This window comes from Artibeus jamaicensis, unplaced genomic scaffold, assembly GCF_021234435.1.
Source record: "Artibeus jamaicensis isolate MK-2021 breed Jamaican fruit bat unplaced genomic scaffold, CSHL_Jam_final scaffold_286, whole genome shotgun sequence".
In the NCBI taxonomy this organism is placed as follows: domain Eukaryota; kingdom Metazoa; phylum Chordata; class Mammalia; order Chiroptera; family Phyllostomidae; genus Artibeus; species Artibeus jamaicensis.
The window spans coordinates 6,763,103-6,786,000 of record NW_026522034.1 but is presented as its reverse complement, the minus strand read 5'-3'; the positions used below and the strand labels follow the sequence as shown (position 1 = coordinate 6,786,000).

At 38.0% G+C, this 22,898-nt stretch overlaps 1 protein-coding gene across 9 annotated transcripts in view; it reads left to right on the top strand.

Moving 5' to 3' along the window:
- LRRC49 (leucine rich repeat containing 49) overlaps window positions 1-22,898 on the top strand; it is a 162,999-nt gene that overhangs the window by 79,056 nt on the left and 61,045 nt on the right. The window contains exon 1 of one of the 9 annotated variants that reach the window (XM_053656875.1): window positions 17,634-17,666. The exons of 7 other annotated variants lie outside the window; for them this stretch is intronic. Coding sequence is in view for 1 of the 2 variants with exons in the window: in XM_053656874.1 (XP_053512849.1) it covers window positions 17,712-17,797 (86 nt within the window). In the remaining variant the exon portion in view is untranslated. One more of the 9 variants, XM_053656874.1, reaches the window with a different exon arrangement.

Here is a 22,898-nt window from a genome sequence, read left to right as displayed (position 1 = left end):
ATGGGAGTAAAAAACAGAAAACTGTACTTGAGCAATAATTAAATTAAAATATATATATATATATAAAATTAAGTTCATTGGGATGACATTGGTTAATAGGATTATGTCAGTTTCAAGTAATCATTTCTATGGTACATGATCTATATATTGCATTGTGGTTTGCCCACCACCCAAAGTCAAAAATCATCCTTGGTCACCCTATATTTGGCTCCCTTTACCCTTTAGTACCCCCCACCTCTCTTCTCTCTGGTAACCACCCTACTGTTCTCTGTGTCTGTGAGTTTCTGTTGTATATTCTGTAGAGACTGTTGAGTTTTGTTCTGTAAGATAGTTAACCTACTGGAGAAGCAGCTTAATTGTGTTGAGGCTTATTTTTAGGCTTTTTAGGGGCAGGTCTAAAGCAATGCTTATTCTATAACTAGAGTAATAAGTTTTTATATCCATATCTGTTTTTTCCTGACAGTAAAGTAAACATGAGTTTTCTGGATCAGAGGCTGGCTGACTGCAGATCTGGCATTGGTTTTCCTCACTTCATTTTCCTCAGGGGGTTGGTTATAGATGAGGGCAGATGTCACTCTACATGGACTGGGTTGGGCATTTCTAGTACATGAGAGGAATTCAAAGTTATTAATCTTGGAGCTTAAAAGGGAGGAGCTACTTGCATAGTTGAACATCTGCCCCTCTAGAGAAGAAGAGAGGAGGGGAGAAAAGGGTGGGGAAGAGAGAGCAGGGAAGAGAGGGATGAAATTATCCTTTGGAATGTAAACAAATGGCTCCAGGTTTTGTTACCTTTTGACATGCGAACACATAGCTCTGGGAGATAAATGTATCATTCCAGAAGACTCTGTATAATCACCATTTAATCAGATGCCATTTTCCTTGCTTAGAAAGCCTGAATCATGCAGAAACATGAATGTCTTAATATTGTTTGTAGACACAGAGTAGCCCTACCCCTAAGGCATAACCTTTCTCCGGGCCTCAGCTGTGTAGCCCGAGAGTTCAGTGAGGTCTCTTCACTGTATCTAGTTGGAACTCCAATGTCTCCTAGCCCCAGGGGCCTCTAGGGTCTCTTTCATCCTACGGCCCCTCAGTAGTTATATTTCGCTAGGCTTCCTGGAGTCTCACCCTGTATCGGTGCATCCTAACATTCAGCCAAATACCCAAGTGCAGATTTCTAGAGTTTTTCCTCTGCACAGCTCCCTCTGCAGACCTCAGCCTGGACCTTTGTTTCCTACCCACGGTGAGAGCCCCCCTGCTGCTCTCCTTCAGACTCCACCCTGTGCTGTGATCTGGGGAGTGCCTGGTTCAGAGCTGTTCCGTTTGGGAGAGTGAGTCTGGTACACTTTCTTAACCAGAGGTGCAAACTCCTTCTACTGGCTTTCCAAATTATAGTTACACATCACCTCTGCCGTCTGCTTGCCTGGTACTTAAAGAGTATGAATTTCCTTTGAATCAACAATACTGTATTCCTGTATCTGAGAGCCAGCAATTTAAACTAACCCTGAATTAATAAATGTACAATTTCTGTCCGAATCTATCCTAATATTTAAAATAGTTTAGAAATGTGCTAACACCTGTTATTTAGATTCTTTAAACTTTACTCCTCTATTATATTATTTGTCCAGAAAATGTCGGGCTTTGTCTTTATTTATCTCTTATAGAAATACCTTCAAAACTATGATTTAATATGTTCTCATCTTTATTGAAGAGGTCGAAGAAAGAATTAATTAAACTGGAAAACACTGGCTACTAAAAGATTCTATAGTTGAGTATGTATTTGTCAGAGTGAAAAGGATTAAATTATCAGTATCCTTTTTTCATATGCATACTATAAATATGTCTGCATAGATTCATTTTTGAGTCCATGGCCAAGATTGAAGGCTTGTATTATTCTCAAAAGGAAAATACTTCTTTCTGTTTGTGAAGGAAAAATACCTATAATCGAAAAGCTGTGTTATATCATTTAGGAATAATTGTATAATGATTATATGTCTATAGAAGCTGCTAATTTTTGATGTTTGAGGAGGTGATTGATAATCATACCCTTTCTTTTGTGCTCTAACTTTTTATTCAATTGAAAGATACAGAATTCAGACAAATGGAATACAGAGTAGAACGCAGTTTAGAAATGCACCTACAATCAGGCTTTCTAATACGTCTCTCCTGGACTGGACTTTCAGCTCGCTGGCAGAGGGTTTGGAAAGCAGAGAGCTACCGCTCTAGGAGGAGTGGGGTTGAAGAGAACACTCCCATCCTGGGCGCTGGGTGGCCTGAAAGATAAGCCACCACGTCTAGGATCATTACGCCCGTGCTCCTCCTTTAGGGAGTTTACTGTCTAGGAATTGTGTGCATGTGTGTAAATAGATCATTAGGTGGGTTGAATTACTTTCTCCGTATTAATTTTTAGTATTAAAGATGACATTTTTAAAGGGATAAAACTTAACTTGGTCAAGAAGGAAAATCATTGCCTGATCTTAAAAGTCACTAGACTTTTAATCAGGCCTTGGTTGAAAGAGAAGGCTTTTTCCCCTTTAAAAAATCTTGCTTCAATCCAGGTGAGGAAGTTAGGAGTTGGGATTCTGTCAGTCAGGAGGATACTTCTGGGTTATTGTCTAAAAGGGAAGTGAATCAGGGAGACTTTCTTCCTGGGCACATGGAGAGATATTACAGCGACTTAATGATACACTTCCAGAATAGTTTCCAGTGTAGTTCAAAACTGTTGACTAGTCTTTGGAAATTGTTTTTTTTTTTAAATAACATTTAAAAATGTTATTAAAGTGTCCTTCTTTTGTCTTTAAAAGAAATTGACAATTTCATTTGTAGTTGCCGTGTTAGAGACCATAGTGTTTAGTTTAGGACTATCCAGGGAAGCACTGAATAAATCTGTAAACCAGATTAATAGTATTTCTCTGTAGTTCCTTTAATCCTATATTTCAGGGTTATTTTTGCACTTCGGGGGCATTGGCTTATAATTCTCCATAATGACCAGTGTGAGGGGTTGTGAGAGTGACGCTGTGTGTCCCAGCTGCGGGAGGTCAACATGAAGGGCTGTCTCTGGGGTATTTGGACCGTGGTAGTGAGTCACTGATCCTCTTCCTTCACATCCCTGACCACTTCATTAAAATATCTTCTCCACCTCCTTCATGGAAAGGATTAAAACTTTCTTTTCAATTGGTTGTAGAACATTGATTATGCATCTTTGTATGTAAATCACTAATGACACCATTGTGGGAGTGATAAACAGCCTCTGTTTTCTTATGTGTGTAATCTAATGACACACAAAGATATGAGTGACAGAAACATAGAACAAGCCAAACTGTAGCTCATAGAAAAGCTACCAGTCCCTAGAATCAGTCTGTCAACTTAGCTGTTCTGAAAGAAGAGCACTTTCTCTCTGCTGACCCTGCCAGCAGAAAGTTCTTGAAGAGCATTGATAGTCAAAAATTGTGATGCTGGACCAGCAGCGTCAGCATCACCAGAGACCTTATTAGAAATCCAGAATCTCAAGCCTGCCCTCTCTCCCTACTAGGTCAGAGTTACCATTTTTAAAAGCTCCCCGGGTGAGGCATATGTACATTGCAGGCTGGCAGGCACTGCTGTGGAGGTTTCTGACTGTGTGTATTTAAGTCAGGTACCCCCCCAGCTGGAACCAATCATCTGGCCAGGGACATATAGGGTACACTGAATGTGCAAGCCTGGTACAAATGTGTCCTACCCCCTAGGACAGTGGGGGTGGGATCTGTTTGTGGATTGGGTTTGCTGCAGAAAGAAGTGTTCTGTTACCAGGGAAAGGTGGCCAAACAGGAGATAATGATGGATAGTCAATAAACTGACTTTCTCTTTCATGTCTTAGCTCATATTAGTGTTAGGGCTGTCCGTTGTTCACCAGCCCTTTCACTTTGGGTCATTTCATCCCATTTCCTGGTGTGCATGTTTGTGTGTCCTAATCCCAGTCTCCCTCACCTTACAATGCCATCTGTCTGCTTGACCTAGATATCAGAGGTTCTTGCTTCCACAGCATGGTTCTTCTGTTGCTTTTCCGAGAGTTATCTTTATTGAATGATAAAAGGATAAGCACACACATGCCTGTGTCTAAGTCTGACTTCATTTCCTTGCACTCTCAGTAAAGCAGCTGAGCCTCACCCACTGCTTTTATTCTGCCACAAAGGCGTTAATCCTTGGAGTTGTGCCTTTTCAAGCTGTGAACTGCTAAAAGATCTGCATATACTACAGGGAGTCATATTTTAGCCCTCAATAATTATAACTCCTAGTGACTACATTACAGACTTTTATATACAGGGAAAGAGAAGGTTGTAATCCTCTATTATTTTTTATTTTGATGCTCAAATTTTCCTGGATTTGTCAAACTGGCTCCTTTGGCCTTCCTTGTCATTCCTTGAGCACTTCCTCATTTTCTGGCACAAGATTTTCCAGGATTGTTTTTTTTATTATTGTTCAAGTATAGTTGTCTCCATTATCCCCTCACCACTCTCTGCCACCCCACTCTTGCCTTTACCCTCTTTTGGCTTTGTCCGCGTGTCTTTTATACATGTTCCTTGACAACCCTTCCTCTTTTTCCTGTGTTATCCCCCTCTTCCTCCCCTGTGGTTACTGTCAGTTTATTCTTTATTTCAATGTCTCTGGTTATATTTTGCATGTTTGTTTTGTTGATTACATTCCAGTTATAGGTGAGATCATATGGTATTTGTCTTTCACCGCCTGGCTTATTTCACCAGTATAATGCTCTCCAGTTCCATCCATGCTGTAATGAAGGGTAGGAGCTCCTTCTTTCTTTTGCCGTGCAGTATTCCACTGTGTAAACGTACCATAGTTTTTTGATCCATTCATTTACTGACGGGCACTTAACTTGCTTCCAACCCTTGGTTATTGTAAATTGTGCTGCTATGAACATTAGGGTGCATAAGTTTTTTTGAATTGGTGTTTCAGGGTTCTTAGGGTAAATCTCAGCAGTGGAATTCCTGAGTCAAAAGGCAATTCCATTTTTAGTTTTTTGAGGAAATTCCATACTGTTTTCCACAGTAGTTGCACCAGTCTGCCTTCCCACCAACAGTGGACTATAGTTCCCTTTTCTCCACATCCTCTCCAACACTTGTTTGTTTTATATATGATATGGCCATTCTGACCGGTGTGAAGTGGCATTTCATAATCCAGAATCATCTTCTACAGTTCTGATCTTTTTAGTGAAAACTGATGTTTAGAAACCAAGATTCTAGTGGTAGGTAGGCAGGGGTATCATTACTTCTTGGCCTTTTCAATGAATAAAATTAGGAAATTTGTGTGTATTATACCTCTTTATCTATTTGTGTGTATATACTAAAAACCATCATGAATTAAATCATAAGCCTACCAGTTACAATCCAACACTACATGGCTTTATTTTATGTGTTCACCACAATTCATTTTTATATTTATAATTATTTTAATGACATTGACTCACTATTACATGAAATATATCTATTCAATCCTTAAATGTAAAGAAAATAATTTTAGAATTGCTGACTATACTTCCGTGGAAAGGAAAAAAAAACTACTAACCCAGGTTAAGTATTTATTTACACTGTGTTTTATCCATAGCATAAGGTATATTATCAAAGAAGTGTATTCAGAAGTTGCTTGGGTCAGTTTCTTTACTATTTTCAGTGTGATTACATCATTCATTTGAACAGTAAGGTTTATCTGTTTCTGTTTGTGTTTCATTTTTTATTTTGCCCCTTGCTATCATTTGATATATTTATTTTTCAGTCTTATAGCAATAGCATAGGTCTAAAACGCTGAACTGCACAAACGGTGTTCCTCAGGGATCTGTCACTCTCCCGTTTCTTCTGCCCCATTCCCAGCCCCACTCCTTTCCATCCTGTTTTCACCCCTCCCTCTGCATAACCAGCCTTGTAAGTTTCTGGTTCCTCCTCCTTGTGTGGTTTTGTTTTGTTTTGCTGCACTCATCAGAAAATAACATGTACTAGAGAGGAAGTCACACGTTTTTGCATGGCTTCAATTTTTACATTAGAACCCTACTTAGGGGGATTTTTCTTTTTTGCGTAGAATAGATAGAATTTGGTCAAAGTGTATAATTTTCTTAATGTGGTATTAAATTTTGTTTCCTAATATTTTACTTAAAACTTTGGAAATAATACCTGCAAGTGACTTTCATCTGTCATTTTCTCTTTTTTTTTTAAGTGTTATTTTCATCAGGTTTAGGTGTCAATGTTATACTTGCTTCATAAAAACATCAGCAAGTTTTCTTTAATTTTCAGTGCTCTGGAGCAATTTATAAGCATTGCTACTATTCTGGACTTTGCAGGTTTGGTAGAATTTCCCTGTGAACCCGTGTGTGTGTTCAGATTGGTATTGTATCCCTGATTCTTTGCAGACCAAGTGGGCTCTGTCTCAACTACTTAACTCTGCTTTTGTTGCACAAAAGCAGAAAAATCAATACATAAATGAATGAGGTGGGTTGTATTCTAATAAAACTTCATTAATGGATGTTGAAATATGGATTTTATATAATTTTTACATGTCATGATGTTATTCTTTAGAGTTTTTACAACCACTTAAAAACATAGAGACTGTTTTTAGCTTATGAACCATACAAAACATGTAATAGATCATATTTGGCTGTTGGGGTATAGTTTGCCAACAACTGGTCTTTCTGAACACTTTATTTTAGGCATCTCTCTTCTATACAGCATACCATAGGGTCTTGCTTTGTCAACCAAACTGAAAATCTTTTAGACTTCCAGCCAAGATGGAGGTGTAGGTAGATAACACTCTGCCTCCTCGCACAACCAAAAGAAGGACAACAAAAAATTTAAAAACAAAAAACCCCCAGAACCACCAGAAAATCAAATTGTATGGAAGTCCGTCAACCAAGGAGTTAAAGAAGAAACATTCATCCAGACCAGTAGGAGGGGCGGAGATGGGCAGCCACTGTGGAGAGGACTCATGGCAAGGCGGTGGGATGGCAAGGCGGTAGCTGGAGGACTGGGGTGGGCAAGGCAGTGGCTGGGAACCAGGAGGTCCCACATGCGTGCAGATAAACTGGGAGGAACAACTGGGGAGCAAGACACACTGCGTAACCCAGGGTTCCCAGGGAAATAAAGACTCAAAATCTCTGACTATAAAAATCTGTGGGGGTTGCTGCGGTGGGAGAAACTTCCAGCCTCACAAGAGAGTTCAACCCACAAGGTCCTAGAACATACACAAAGTCACCCACCCGAGAATCAGCATCAGAATGGACCAAGTTGCTTTTGGACAGTGGGAGAAGTGACCGAAAGCCATCTGAGAAGCATTGTTCCTTTTTGGCCCCTCCCCCAGACACAGCACCACGAGCAGGGACCTGGGTTTCCCCACCCTGGCAAATACCTGAAGGTCCAGAGCAAGCCATCAGAGACAAAAAAAATAATGGCCCAAACAAAAGAACTGATCAAAGCTCCAGGAAAAATACAACTAAGCAATGAAGAGCTAGCCATCCTATCAAAGCAGAGCTCAAATCACTGGTAACAAGATGCTCACAGAAATGGTTGAGTATGGTATCAAAATACTGGAAAGCAAAATACAGGAAAAAGGGGAGGCTATGCAAAGTGAAATAAGGAAAAATATACAGGGAACCAACAGTGGAGGGAAGGAAACCAGGACTGAAATCAACAATTTGGAAGAGAAGGAAGAAGTAAACATTCAACCAGAACATAATGAAGAAATAAGAATTCAAAAAAAAAACAAGAGGCTTAGAAACCTCCAGGACAACTTTAAATGTTCCAACATCCGAATTATAGGGGTACCAGAAGGGGAAGAGGAAGAGCAAGAAATTGAATACTTATTTGAACAAATAACAAAGGAGAATTTCCCCAATCTGGCAAAGGAAATAGACTTTCAGGAAGTCCAGGAAGCTCAGAGAGTCCCAAAGAAGTTGGACCCAAGGAGGAACACACAAAAGCACATCATAATTACATTATTCAAGTTTAAAGATAAAGAGAATCTTAAAAGCAGCAAGAGAAAAGGAGACGGTTACCTACAAAGGAGTTCCCACAACACTGTCAGCTGATTTCTCAGAAGCAACCTTACAGGCAAGAGGAGGCTGGAAAGAAGTATTCAAATTCATGAAAAGCAAGGACCTACATCCAAGATTGCTCTATCCAGCAAAGCTATCGTTTAGAATGGAAGGGCGGATAAAGTCTTCCCAGAAAAGGTCAAATTAAAGGATTTCATCATCACCAAACCCTCATTATATAAAATGTTAAAGAGAATTATCTAAGAAAAAGAAGATATTCAAAACTACGAACAGTAAAATGACAACAAACTCACAGCTATAATCAACTAAACCCAAAACAAACTAAGCAAACAACTAGAATAGGAACAGAATCACAGAAATGGAGATCACTTGGAGGGTTATCAATGGGGAGGAGGGAGAATGGGGAAAAGGTACAGGAAATAAGAAACATAAATGGTAGGTACAAATAGATGGGGAGATTAAGAATAGTATGAGAAATGGAGAAGGCAAAGAACTTACATGTACAACACATGGACATTAACTAAGGGGAAGGGATGTTGGAGGGAGGGATGGTGCAGAGCAGAGGGGGGTAAAGGGAGAAAAAATGGGACAACTGTAATAGCATAATCAATAAAATATATTTTAAAAATCTTTTGAATAGCCATGTTAAGCAAGTTTATATTTATTCATATGACTTCAACTCTGTCATATAATCTTATGATTCTAATATGTATTTTATTTGTACTTGCTACATTTTTTATTTGACATGTTTTCTTTGCTTTTTGAAATTTCTTTTGGTATTTGGGTAGTTTTGTGGTTTTGTTCTATTGGTTACTTTTTACTTAATATCATCTAAATGTCCTTAATCCTCTGGTTTTTTTTGCAGTTGAGTCGATTGACATATAATATTGTATTAAATTTAAGGTACACAATGTTTTTATTAGATATATATTGCAAAATGATTACCACAATAACATTAGCTATCACATCACAGAATTATCTTTTTTTTTGTGGTGGGGAACAATTAAAACCTAGTCTCTTTAGCTTTTTGAAGTTTAAATGTTGATTATAAGCACTATGTTGTGTGTTGGATCTCCAGTCCTATTTTATTATTTTCTCCTCTACTATCATGTCAGTTGTAATGGGATGTTTTGACTCTATGTATTGCCTACACAACAACTGTGAGCTAATATCCTCTCCTCCTTCCTTCTCCCACCTTCCACTTTTTAGCTTTATCATTTCTGTTTTTATGCACATAAAACACATTATATATAATACGTAACATGTTGTTGCTCCACTTAGGTTCCTGCCGTTTAGTCTTACACCTACAATGAAGCGTCGAATGCTCATCAATAGTCCTTTTGCTCCAGTGTCCTCAGTCGTCTCTTAGTGGATGGAGCTCATCCAGTTATGTTCTTCAAGAAGGGATCATGGGAACAGAATATTCTGATCCCTTGCACGTTTAAAAGTTTTTCTATACCTTGATACTTGAAGAACAGGTTGTCTAAGTAGAAAATTCCAAGTTCACTCATTCTTTTCTTGAGTTGTTGTCATTGTTGTTGGTTTCTTGGTGATACGGCTCCATTGTTACTGCATTATCAGCTGTGTGTAGGGCACCTGATACCAGTGTCAGTTTCAGTTTTGATCTTGGTGATTACAGGTCTTGAGGGTTTTTTCTTTTCTTTTTCAAGTCTAATAGTTGTTATTGGGATATGTTTTCAAATTGATTATTCTGCTTAAGTTTTTGCAGTTACCTCTTGGACCTTTTCAATATGTGTACCTTAATCTTATTTACAGGAAGTTTTCTTGGGATATAATTTTAATTATTCTATTTGATTGTTTTTGTCTTTAGGACCTCTTATTATGCATACTAGTTTTCTTGTTTGGCCTTCTTTTATTTTTGGCCGCTTTACTTTTGATCTATTTTATTTCTTTGTCTCACTTTCATTCTCTTGGTGCTTCTCTGGCTTTCTTCAGTGTTTCTTAGTGAAATTTGTTGGATCTGTTTTCCCCTGGGGCTTTGTAATGTAATCTTGGATTCTGCAGTGGCTTTGCCTTTTTCTTGCACATCTTTCCTATCTTCAATCTACTCTTTTTATTTCTTCCCATTTATCGTCAATTTCTGCCTTTAATTTATGGATTTCTTATTCAAGGTGATTTTTATACCTCCAGATGCTTACTTGAGGATATTTAATTCAGTGTGGAATGTTCTGTTACAGTTTTCTTGTTCATGTTTCTTTCTGAGGGGGAAATTTTAATCAACTTGATTTGGTTTGATTTTCTATCCTTGAAATACTTTGTATAAATTTAATATGTTTTTGCCAATTTATTTTATGGGTTTGGGTGGATTACAAGAATCTTAGGTCAAGGGTGCCTTCTCTTGTCAGCGTAGCCAAGTACTGTGTGTGTGTGTGTGTGTGTGTGTGTGTGTTGGGAAGAAAGGGTTGTCTTTATCTTTTTAGTCTTTATTTTTAGTTCTCTTCAATTTTACAAGACTCTACATTTCCCTCTTTTGCCTCTTCGCACATTTTCATCTTCACCATCCAAACTCCTGGAAAGTCCCGTACCTTCCTTTCAACCTTCTCAACAGCAATAACTTTTTGAAGACTGCCTCCTGCGCCATGTGCCCTTAAAGGTGCCTTCCTTGCAGGACATGCTCTGATCTGTCGGTGCTCTCCCAGTATTTTTATATGTAGTCTGGACTTTCTCTTACAGGTGGTGATTTTAGTTTGGTTTTAGACCTACCAATAGTTCTCCTTTTCTCTCTTCCATACAGTTTTTTTTTTCATATTGCCCCTCCTAAACCACCCGCTTATAGGTAATTTAATAGTTGGGCATTCTCTGTCTTTTAGTTATGTTGTTGGTACTGATTTTATGTAAGTTGTTTGTTCTTCATATAGTTCTGTATTGTGTTTTTTTGGAAGACCTGGTGGGAAATTCAGGTTATGCCTCTGCATTTACCTCACAGATAATGTGTAGGCATGCCATTAGTGTGTATAATGCATGCATATGTCTCTATACATACATACATATACAGATCATATCTCTTCTACCAGAATGTAATTTCCTTGAGAGTAATAATTGAATTTTACTCATCTTTCTGTCTTTAGTAATAATTTACTGCCTATCATATACAGTGACCTTTAAACATTCCTTTTTCCCATTAATGATTAAAATAAAGTTGCAGTTCAATGTTAATAAATTATTTTTTTTTCAAAAAGCTGCAGACAGCTAAAGGATTGTAACGTTAAGTTAAACTCTCCTAACTATGCAACTGTGCCCATATAGGCTAGATACCTAGCACTTGGTAGTTATTACTCGAGAACTTGCCACGTTGCTCATGAGTGCAGGAACATTATGTATACAGGAGCATCAAAACGTGATGCCGCACTGCTAACTCAGAAGAACAACCATGTGAAGATGGAGAAAATGCCATCTGCACACCAAGGATGGAGGCCTCAGAAGAAATCAACCCTACTGACACCTCAATCTTGGAATTTGGCCTCCAAAACTACGAAAAAAATCAGGTTTTTGTTTAAATTATTCAGTTTGTGGAACTTTGTTGACAGCCCTAGCAAACTGATACTATAGAGATATTCATCACAGAATTTTTAAGTAGCAGTTCAAAGTAGAAACAGCCTCAGTGTCCAGTAATGGGGACACAGATATACTCCCATCTACCTGTCCTACCTGCTCTGACAGTCTCTTTGATGGCAGCAAAGGACAACAAGAGTAGTTAAGGATACAGGCTGCCACCACTGTAACTAACATGAACCAACTCATGAAACTTGCCAGTTCAGTGAGTTTCATTGTCTTTCAGGCTGTGGTTTCCTCTATGCAGTAGGTGAAATAGCAAGGTACACGGATTAAGGTATTATACCAATCAAGAACATCCAGAGAGAAAAAGAAAGCAAGCATTGTGCCTGGACATTTTAAGTGCACAGGCTCAGTGTACCTCTTTTCTTCAAAATGATTTTATTCTTTTTTTTTTCTATCCACATTCCCTCCAGAGCCTCATTTGAAATAGTATTTAAAATGCTCAGTTCGTTCTTCTGTATTATCTCTAATTACTATGCCAATGCCAAGATATACTTGTTTACATCTTATTAAATATTTCTGATTTTGCCAACCAAGTCTTACAGTATGGTATAGTCCCCAAATTCCATTGCTACAAAATCTCTTTTCAAGGTTTAGTTGTCATATATATTATTTATCATAACTTTTCCACATTTTAACATAATAAATTTCTTCCATAAATGACTAGAATTTAATAAATTAATTAGGATATTCACAAAACTTGAAATAATATGTAATCATAAAATAATATACAAGTAATTAATGATATGGAACAGACAAGTAATTAATGATATGGAACAGTGTTGGTGGAATGTTAAGGAAGCAGTAAACAAAGTTATTTCATATAACATGACCTACATTTTGTTAAAATATATATAAACTGGTGTATCTTTAGGAGAAGAGATTTCACATGGTTTTATTTTTTTCAAAAATTTTCCACATTTTCATTTTACCTTTCCAAATTTTCTTAATGATAATGTATTACTTTTATAATAGGGGTGGGAGAGGAAGACGCAAAGGAGCAGCTGTAAGGAAGGCTGCCGATGTAATTTACTCCACGGTTAAGGGTTTTGTTGCATGATTTTGGACAAGATGAGGTTTTACAGAATACTATTATTTTAACCCCATGCTTATGTTGAAAGTGAGGTAAAAAGAGAATGTGCCACTCCACAGCCCCCAGTCTCAGTCGTGAAAGTAGAGTTGTGTGGAGAGTTTTATATTTTTAATAAGCCTCACAAATGCTTCTGATGCCCAGCCAGTATCAGAGTCCACTGTAATATAGAAAAATTGGTATTTTAAAAGAGAACAAGATTGTACGATTTGTCAGGATCAGACATATGGTGAGTAGTGGTGAAGGTGCAGAGCTACTACTGTAGCTCCCACACCTTCTGATGGGAATGCAGATCAGCAAAGTCATTTTGTAAAACTCGGGCGGTGTCTATTCAGCTGAACTTAATAGCATATTTTATGCCTCAGCAATTCCACTCTTAAGTGTGTGTGTGTGTGTGTGTGTACACTCCAAAGAAGTGCTCCATAGAAATGCTTAAAGTGTTCATCTCAGTGCTCTGAGCTGCACTATTAAAATAAACCAAACTATAAACAGCTAAATGTGCTCCAATAGTAGAATAAAGCAAATTTAGTGCTATTTTTGTATAACAGAGTACTACTCAGCAACAAGAATCATGAAACTGCAACTAATACAATTTGGATGAATCTCAAGAAACAAAATATGGGTTCTGGCCAGATGGAGGCATAGACAGAAACTTTTTGCTTCCACGCACAACCAAAAGAAGGATAACAACCAGTTTAAAAGCAAAACACAACCAGAACTTCCAAACTGCTTAGAAGTCCAACAACCAAGGAGTTAAAGAAACATTCATCTAGATGGGTAGGAGGGACAGAGACAAGAACAGAGAGGAGTGTGGCAAGGCATGCGGCAGACCAGGGAGCTCAGGTGTTCCCGCACGCGCACGCCGGGAGGAACAATGGGGGAGTGAGACAGACAACTGAAACTTTCAGCGCTGGCCACTGAAGACCCAAAACCTCAGGCTATAAAAAGCTGTGAGGGTTGTGGCAGTGGGAGAAACCACCAGGCTCACAGGAGAGGTTGTTGGAGAGGCCTACAGGGTCCTAGAATGTACACAAACCCACCCACCTGAGAGTCAGCGCCTGAAAGGGCACACTCTACTTGTAGGAAGCAAGTAAAATGATGGAAAGAGGAGCAAGAGCCTAGTAAGGGTTTGTGTAAGGGTAAATGAGCCTAGCAGCATTGTTTACCCTCTGACCCCTTCCTCACAGACACCACCACAATGCAGCAAAGAGGGTTGCCCTGCTCTGGCAAATAACTAAGGCTCCACCCCTTACAACATAATAAGTGTGCTGAGACAAAGAAATATGACCCAAATGAAAGAACAGATCAAAACTCCAGAAAGAGAACTAAGTGACTAGGAGATAGGTAACCTATCTAATGCAGAGTTCAAAGCACTGGTAATCAGGATGCTCACAGATTTGATTGAGCTTGGCTGCAAAATGAAGGCAACACAAAGTGAAATAAAGGAAAATAATGGAACCAACAGTGAAGGGAAGGAAACTGGGACTCAAATCAACAATTTAGAACAAAAGGAAGAAATAAATATCCAACCAGAACACAATGAAGAAACAAGAATTCAAAAATTGAGGAGAGGCTTGGGAACCTCTGGGACAACTTTAAATGTTCCAGCATCTGAATTACAGGGGTGCCAGAGGGAGAAGAGGAAGAACGAGAAATGGAAAACTTATTTGAACAAATAACGAAGGAGAAATTCCCCAATCCGGCAAAGGAAGTAAGTCCAGGAAGCTCAGAGTGTCCCGAAGAAGTTGGACCCAAGGAGGAACACACTAAGATGATCATAATTAAATTGTCCAAGATTAAAGATAAAGAGAATCTTAAAAGTAGCAAGAGGAGACAGTTACCCACAAAGGGGTTCCCATAAGACTTATCAGCTGATTTCTCAAAAGCAACCTTACAGGCAAGAAGGGGCTAGAAAGAAGTATCTGAAGTCATCAAAAGCAAGGACCTACATCCAAGATTATTTTATCCAGCAATCTATCATTTAGAATGGAAGGGCAAATAAAGTGTTTCCCAGATAAGGTCAAGTTCAAGGATTTCATCATTGCCAAACTCTTATTATATAAAATGTTTAAGGAACTTATCTAAGAAATAGAAGAAAATAAACTATGAACAGTAAAATGACAACAAACTCACAGCTATCAACAACTGAACCTAAAAAAAACTAAGCAAACAACTAGAACAGGAACAGAATCACAAAAATGGAGATCACATGGAGGGTTCAGTGGGGAGAGTGGGGGAGCTGGGGGGGATGGTTCAGGGAATAAGAAGCATAAATAGTAGGTACAAAATAGACAGGGGGTGTTTAAAAATAGTATAGAAAATAGAGAAGCCAAAAAACTTGTATGTACCACCCATGGAGATAAACAGAGGGAGGGGATGCTGGAGGGTGAGGGGGTGCATGATAGAGGGGGAATAAAGATAGTGGCACTGTAATGGCATAATCAATAAAATACACTTTTTAAAAAGGTTAAATAAATTATGGTTTATCTCTAAAAATAAAAAGAAACAAAATATGGTACAAAAGAAGCCAGATTCAAGTGATTTCATTTACATAAAGTTCAGAAACATACAAAATTTACCTGTTGTGTTAGAATCAGGAGAGTGGTTACTTTGAAGAGGAGTAATGGCTGAAAGGGGACACAAGGTGGTAGTATTGGGGTACAGTAATGTTTGGTTTCTTAATCTGCCATTGGTCACATGAGTGTGTTCAGTTTGTGCAAAGTTGAGCTGTGCACTTAATGATTTGTGCACTTTTCTGTATAGGATATGTTGATTAAAAGTTCAAATAAAACTGTAAAACCATCAATAGGTTTTACATAAATAAACCATCATTAATCCAAATGATAAAATTGTTTCAAGACAGAATGTCCTTCCATTAACTGTAAAAGAAGAATTTGGTTTGCAGACTTGTGTGGAGCCTACTTGTACTGACTAGATCAGTTTAGTGCAGGGGCCTCTGGTGGCTTGAGGTGGACCAAGTTGAGAATATTTACGCTATGGAAATTGTTTCCCCAGAGAGCAGCTTACACTGTATCATACTGAATTTAGATCTCTTTGCTCACAGGATATTTGACTTGCTTCATAGCCAGTATATTTATTAAACAATTAATATAAAGTTGAAAGTGGCTACAATGACCATGCTTTTTAGAGTTATCCTTACAGTGTGGTTTGAGACTGCAAAGAGTCCTTTTTTGTTTCTGTAAATTTAAGGAGGCTTATTTGCATTCTCGTATCAATTCAGGAAGAGAAAAGATGTCATTAAGAACTTTCTGTATCATTTCAAATTTGGTACAGGGCTGTTCCATTTTTTAATAAAGTTCCCCATCTTTTCACCAAAATAGTTTAGCAGTCATTGATGATCATTATCTGGATCCATTATCTCATGAGGGATTACAAAATGGTGGTATTCTGTGATTCTTCTATAAAGAAAACCTTTATTATCTTTTTAGTTACTCCAAAGAACAGTTTGTACAGGAAAGGTGGGCTTGATTTCATATATCTCCATGCGTTGCCTTTAACTTTTTAATTTTAATTGATTTTCTTATCTCTAGAAGTTGTCTTTTAGAGTATTGATTTTTACTCATATTTTCAAACTTGTTTTATTTATTGAAATATGCTGTAGTACTTTTTATATTCTGTTTCTGATAATCCTATTATATGAAGAAATTTGAGCTAACTGACCATGTCATCTGTCGTTTCTGCTGGCTGTCCATCAGAGTGCTTTATTTTCTTTTGAACTGGGAGCTGGTTTTGTTTTTTTTCTTGGTGCCTTCCTTACCTTTGGAAATCCTTTGGAGGTTTTATAAAGGTAAATTCCTCCATAGAAGAGTTTCACATGTTCCTATCATGTGTCTGTAGCAATAACTGGCCTGAGAGCTCTTCAAAAAAAAAGTCAGTTCTCCTATTGAAATATTTTAGATCATCCATTTAGTGTGGATTTAGGCTTCAGATTGTGTTTTGTGATTATCAATAATCAAGGAAGAATTTTCTTCCCCTTGTTCTTAGCCCCAGATTTTTAGATAGGCAATATTTGGGGGTTAGTAAGAAACCTTTAAACTAATTCATCCTATGTTGAGAGTCTAGCCATTGATATCTCAGAGTTATGGACAAATCTCCAACTTGAGTGGCCCCTGGGAGCTGGTTGTCTTTGGTCCTTTGGCCTGGAAGACCACTTAAGCCAAAGGTCAAGTTCATTACTTTTAATAAACACCTTCAAAGCAGAAAGGTCAGTTTCCACATTTTGCTTACCTCTCTGACTTCCCACATTTAGTTTTTTTATGGCCTATGTATTTCTCATCTTTTAGCAGGTTATTAATGCATTTCATTTTTAAACTATATTTTATCTACCATTTTTAGTTGTTTTTAGCAAGGACCTCAGTTCACAAACTCAGCTTATTTTATCAAAAATACAAACACCATTATGTGCTCTTTTCTTTAGCTATGCTTCGTTCTTTAATACTGAAGCGTGTATTTCATAGATCTTTCTAATTATTTTGTGCTTGTCAGTTGTGTATATTCCAGTCCTGTTGAGCACACTGGATTCTGTTTCACTTCTTTTCACTTAGTAACTGCTCAGTAAAATTTCACTGATCTGTATAAAAATGTGAGCTGTTTATTAAGATTATTTCAGAGTACATGGTACTCTGAAATATTTCAGAGTACATGTTTATTGATATGAAGAAGTGAAACCCCATTTTCTAAAGTACCTAATTTACTTTTGGGGGAGGACTTCCCAAATGTAGAAATTTGGCTAATATTTGGGAATCGTTAGTTAAATATCTATGTCGTATACATACATATAGGCATTTTATCTTTTCTCTGTGCTTTATCAAGTGAGCATAAAATGGTCTAAAAATAGTCCCTTTTCCTTTGAGATGCGAGTTTGGTCAGGAGGGACAGATCGTCCCTGCAGGTTCTGCAGCAGATCGGAAGCAGACGCGGCCTTGGGAGGAGACTGCCGGGGGAGACTAGGTGTGTGAGTAATCTGGGAAAGATGAAAGCTGAATTATGAGTTAAATGTCAGCCTTCGGCCCAGAGTTTTCCATTCTTGGTATTCTGAAGAGGCAAGCGAGTGTTCTTAAAAAGAGAGAGAGACTGTTCTTGTAAGTAGTACTACTTCACTATGGTTACTGCTCTACTTCCAGGGTTGTTGTTTTTTAATAATTTGAGTTTGATTTTGTTTGGTTAGGTAGGCTATAACCCTTCATTTGGCTGTATTTATACTTTAAAAGCATTGTTTTGTTTGATTAGAGAATGTTTTTAAAATCATGCATTTGTCAGTGCGTTTTGAGGAATGTGTGGCATGTTTATTGGTCAAATGTCTTGCAGGTGGAAATAAAATTTTGTGAGGAATTTCATGGATCAAATACAGATTTATTTTTACTTTAGTAAAACTGTTCAAAGCATAAAGACTTCAGTTGGGGCGTCAGTATTAGCATCTGATCTGGGAAGGGTCGCCGGGATAGCACCCGCTGAGGACTGCCACGGCTTTCCCACTCCCGGCTCCTCCTGTGGTTGAGCTTGAACTGTACAGTGGCTGTGCACCAGATGGGCATCCACAGGTCTTCTCCATCTCTGAAGTACTTCACTGGGCATACGATTTTATTCTGTGTCCACAAATGTGCCTTCATCAGAACTCAGTGAAGATACTTTTTAGATTTGTTTTTATCCCCACCCAATTGGTAATTATTAGACTAATTTTACTTCCCAAAGGAATACTTGAGACATATAGGGTTGGGAACAGTTATAACCAATTCAAAGTTATACTTAGGAATAAGAAACAAATCATTGGTTGTAGTCTGTCTTGTAAATAGATAGTAAATAACAATAAAACTGGAATCTGCTTACAATAAAATAAAATTTTCCAGCTTCACATTCTCTCTTTATAGACATGTTATTTACACTTTTAAAATGCATCTACCTGATTTGGGACAGATAGCAGGTCATAAGGATTCTTAAAAGCTTGATGTCTTTTCAATAACAATTCTAAGAATAGTGTAAGAAAATTCAGTTTTTTAAAATCAAGGATAAGCCCTTTGGAATCATTTCAGTCAATCATATTCTTTTATTCACTCACCAAGGTTTACTGAACAAGCTACTCAGTGCTCGCTACTAAGTTGAGGCACTGGTCACAGTGCATTTCTAGCCCTCAAGAACCTTCTGTTGAATTCTGTTCAGATATGCCAAGCCACTGAAGAAAAATGCTCTTCATCACAGACCATCGATTTGCTCTGTTGCTCACATTAGTTAATATCTTAAGGTTGGAATTAGTGATCCCATCCTGTGGTTGTTGGAGGCCACCAGAAGAAAATAGGTGAACAGGTGATCGGTCAAATATTTATTTTTTACATTTTAAATTTCTTTATAAATCCATTTATTTAGATATAATTTACATGTAATAAAATGCACCCATTTTAAATGTGAAATTAAATGAATTTTGGCAAAGTATATACTGTAACCACCACCTCATTCTCCCAAGACAGTAACCTGGTTGTTATTCTAGATTCCTCACTTCCTCATGTTCAGATGACGGCTAGTTTCCGTCTGCGCTACACTCTGGAATCCCATGGAGTGTACCCCTTCCTCTTTACTCTCATAGCTACTGCTTTAGTTTTCGACATGCTCTTACTATTTTTCACCTCTATTACTGCAGTCTGTTGATACTCTTTAACTGGTTTTTGATTCATCTCTTTTTTTCCTTCATCTCCTCCATAATGCTGCTGAGTTCTGATTATTCTAATCACAGTATCCCCACTTGTTTAAAAACCTTTGAAGAGTCTGCAGTTCCCATTACGAATCATCAGTTTCTGAGTAAGAGATTGATTAGTTCACAGTGGCAACCAACATGGTGATAATAATCATGTATCACTTAGCAGATAGAAAGTATGCATGGAATAGCAGATTTGTGGAGGGAAGATGATGAGTTAGTTCACTTAACATTTGCCTTGTGTTTTAGTTTTGAAATGATCAAATCATTTTTATTTGATTTAAGCTTTATGTTAACAACTGCAGGGCAGGAAAGAAGCATCTTTTAAACATCTATCTCAAACACCAGAAACTGTTCTGAGATGTTTGATATTGATGAAAAAAATAATTTTGTTAATGCTAGGTGGGAAAAACATTATAATGTCCATTGTATTTACATTTGAAGAGATTAAGTTTAATGCATGAACTCTCATTTTTGTGTACATATATGAGCCTTTCAAAAATATATTCCTATAATTATTTTTGTTTTCTGGTTTTGCATATGTTGTATTTTCCTTTTTTAAATTTTATTTAGTTATTTTTCAAGTACAGTTTTTTGACTAGTTCTCCCATCCCAGCCCCCCCCCGCCCCGTGCTCCCCACCTCCCTCCCATTTCCTCCCCCCAGTCCTCATTCCTGTGTCTTTCATACTTCTTCCTCCAAATCCCTCCCCTTTTTTCCCCTTAAATTCCCTTCCTATAATTATTTAAGTATGTCTCAGAAACTACAATATACATATAAATCATGAGATTTACCTTTTAGATTGGTAAAGGTAAGCTCTGAGGTAAAATACTTGATTGCAGAATATTTCTTTACCTTGAGTGGGAGCAAAACACACTAGAAATATTTTTAAATGATAATAAAAAACTTACTTCTTGTTAAAGACCTTGCCTCATTCTTAATTGTCGACACGACACATAGGGTCTTTTCACTGGTAGGCAGGAAATCCTGTATAGGATAGGTAGGAATCTTAACACTGGAAGAGGGGTTATTAAATACAGTGCCTGGGTAAAGTGTTTTTAGGCCTAAGTGTTACATTAGTTATTTGAATAGTCACTGAATGAGGCTTACTCTAAAGGAAGTGAGTTTTACCACTCTGTTCGGGGGTATTAGTTAGAAAAGGGATTATTCCCTTCTTTAAAAAACACGAATGTCTCAATCAAAATTTCAGCAAGTTACTTTGTAGATACCAACAAATGGTAGCTAAAGTTTGTATGGAGAAGCCAAGACCTAGATTAGCAACACAAAGAACAAAGTTGGAGGACTCACACTAACCTATTTCAAGGCTTAGCATAAAGGTCCAGTAATTAGGACAGTGTGGTATTAGTGAAAGAATAGACACATATCAGTGGAACAGAATAGAGGGCCCAGAAATAGACTCACACAAATGTAGTCAAGTGATCGTTGACAAAAGAGCAAAGTCAATTCAATAGAGAAAGAATAGTCTTTTCAGTACATGGTACCAGAACAATTAAATATTCATATAAAAATGAATCTAGACACATACCTTTCACATAATTAACTCAAAATCTATCATAGACCTAAATGTTAAACAGAACTACACAACTTCTAAAAGAAAATCTAGAAAACCTTGGGTTTGGCAAAGTGTTTATAGTACAACACCGAAAGTGTGGTCCAAGAAAGAGAGTGGTGGTTAGTTGGACATCCTGAAAATTAAAACCTGCCCTTCGAAAGACACTATTTAAAAAATGAAAAAGGCCCCGGTTGGCATGGCTGAGTTGGTGGTGCATTGTCCCACAAAGCCAAAGATGGCCAGTTCAGTTCCCACCCTGGCAGGGCAGGTGTGGGCCTGGGTTGTGGGCCGGTCCCGGGTTGAGAGGCACGTGCCTCCCACACGAGAGGCAGCTGATCAGTGTTTCTCTCCCTCTTTTTCTCCCTTTCTTCCCCTCTCTCTAAAATTAAATAAAATCTTTTTTAAAAGAATAAAAAGACAAGTCACAGACTAGGAGAAATATTTACACAACATATCTGACTGGAGTCATATCCATTATGTATACAAAACTCTCAAACATTCTACAGCAAAAAAACAAAGAAACCCATTAAAAATGGGCACAAGACCTGAAAAACAGAAAGAAGATGCACAGATGGAAGTCTGCAGATCTTTGTCTCTAATAGCAGCTCCAGTAAAAGGAACGTGGCTCCTTGGAGAGATGGCCGATTCTAAGCCTGGGGTAGGAAATACAAGTCTAGAGACTTTTGCGTGCCAGAAAGTAAGGAAGCACCTCTCAGATAAGGTGCTTCATCATCACCAAGCCCTTATTATATGAAATGTTAAAGGGACTTACCTAAGAAAAAGAAGATAAAAAAGATGAACAGTGAAAGGACAGCAAACTCACAGTTATCAACAACCACACCTAAAACAAAAGCAAGCTAAGAGGACAGCTAGATCAGGAGCAGAACCCTAGAAATGAAGATCACATGGAGGGTTAGCAACAGGGGAGTGGGAGAAGGAGAAGGGGGGAGAAGGTACAGAGAATAAGTAGCATAGATGGCAGGTAGAAAATAAATGGGGAGGTCAAGAATAGTATGGGAAATGTAGAAGCTAAAGAACTTATGAACATGAACTAAAGGGGGGAATGTGGGTAGGAGAGGGTGTGCAGGGTGGAGGGGAATGAAGTGGGGATATGGGACAACTAATAGCATAATCAATAAAGTATATTTGAAAGAAAGGAAGGAAGGAAGGAAGAGAAGAAAGGAAGGAAGGGATGCACCAAGAAAAAATCTCCACATCTACCATAATGGTGTGAGTATGTCCAAGGGACACACTGAAAAGCTTCCAGTACCAAAGCTGGAACATTTAAGTAAAGTAGTATTGGATTCTAACTTAAAGTATAAAATAAATATTCATGCATCCAAACTGATAGAAATAAATAAGTGGCAGGAAAAAAACCCCTCCAGGATGAAGAATTTCACATAATTCATGTAGATGCTGCCCTCAAGGAGGGGAAACTGAACTTCCCACCCCCTGAGTGTGGGCTGCCCATAACGACTTCCTTCCAAAGAATTCAGGGGAAGGAAGAGCAACTTTATATTGGAGAAGTCTGAAAAACGCAGCCTCAGCCAGGCGATCAGGGTCAGCATCAGCAGGGATGTTATGTTGGTTACTAGTATGTACCTTAACCCTAGTCCAATCACTGGAAAAACATCAGACCGATCCCAGTCGAAGGGCATCCTAAAAATAACTGATGAGTAAGCCCCCAAACTGCCCAGGTCATCAATAACCAGGGAAGTCAGAGAAGCTGTCACAGCTAAAAGGAGCCCAATAACATGTGACAACTAAATGCAATATGGTGTGCTGGATGGGATCCCAAAACAGTAAGGAGCGTAGGTAAAAACTAAGGAAATCTGGATAAAATATGGACTTGAGTTAGTGAGAATGCATTGATATTAGTTCATTACTTGTAAAAATGTGCTATATTAATGTAAGATGTTAGTAAT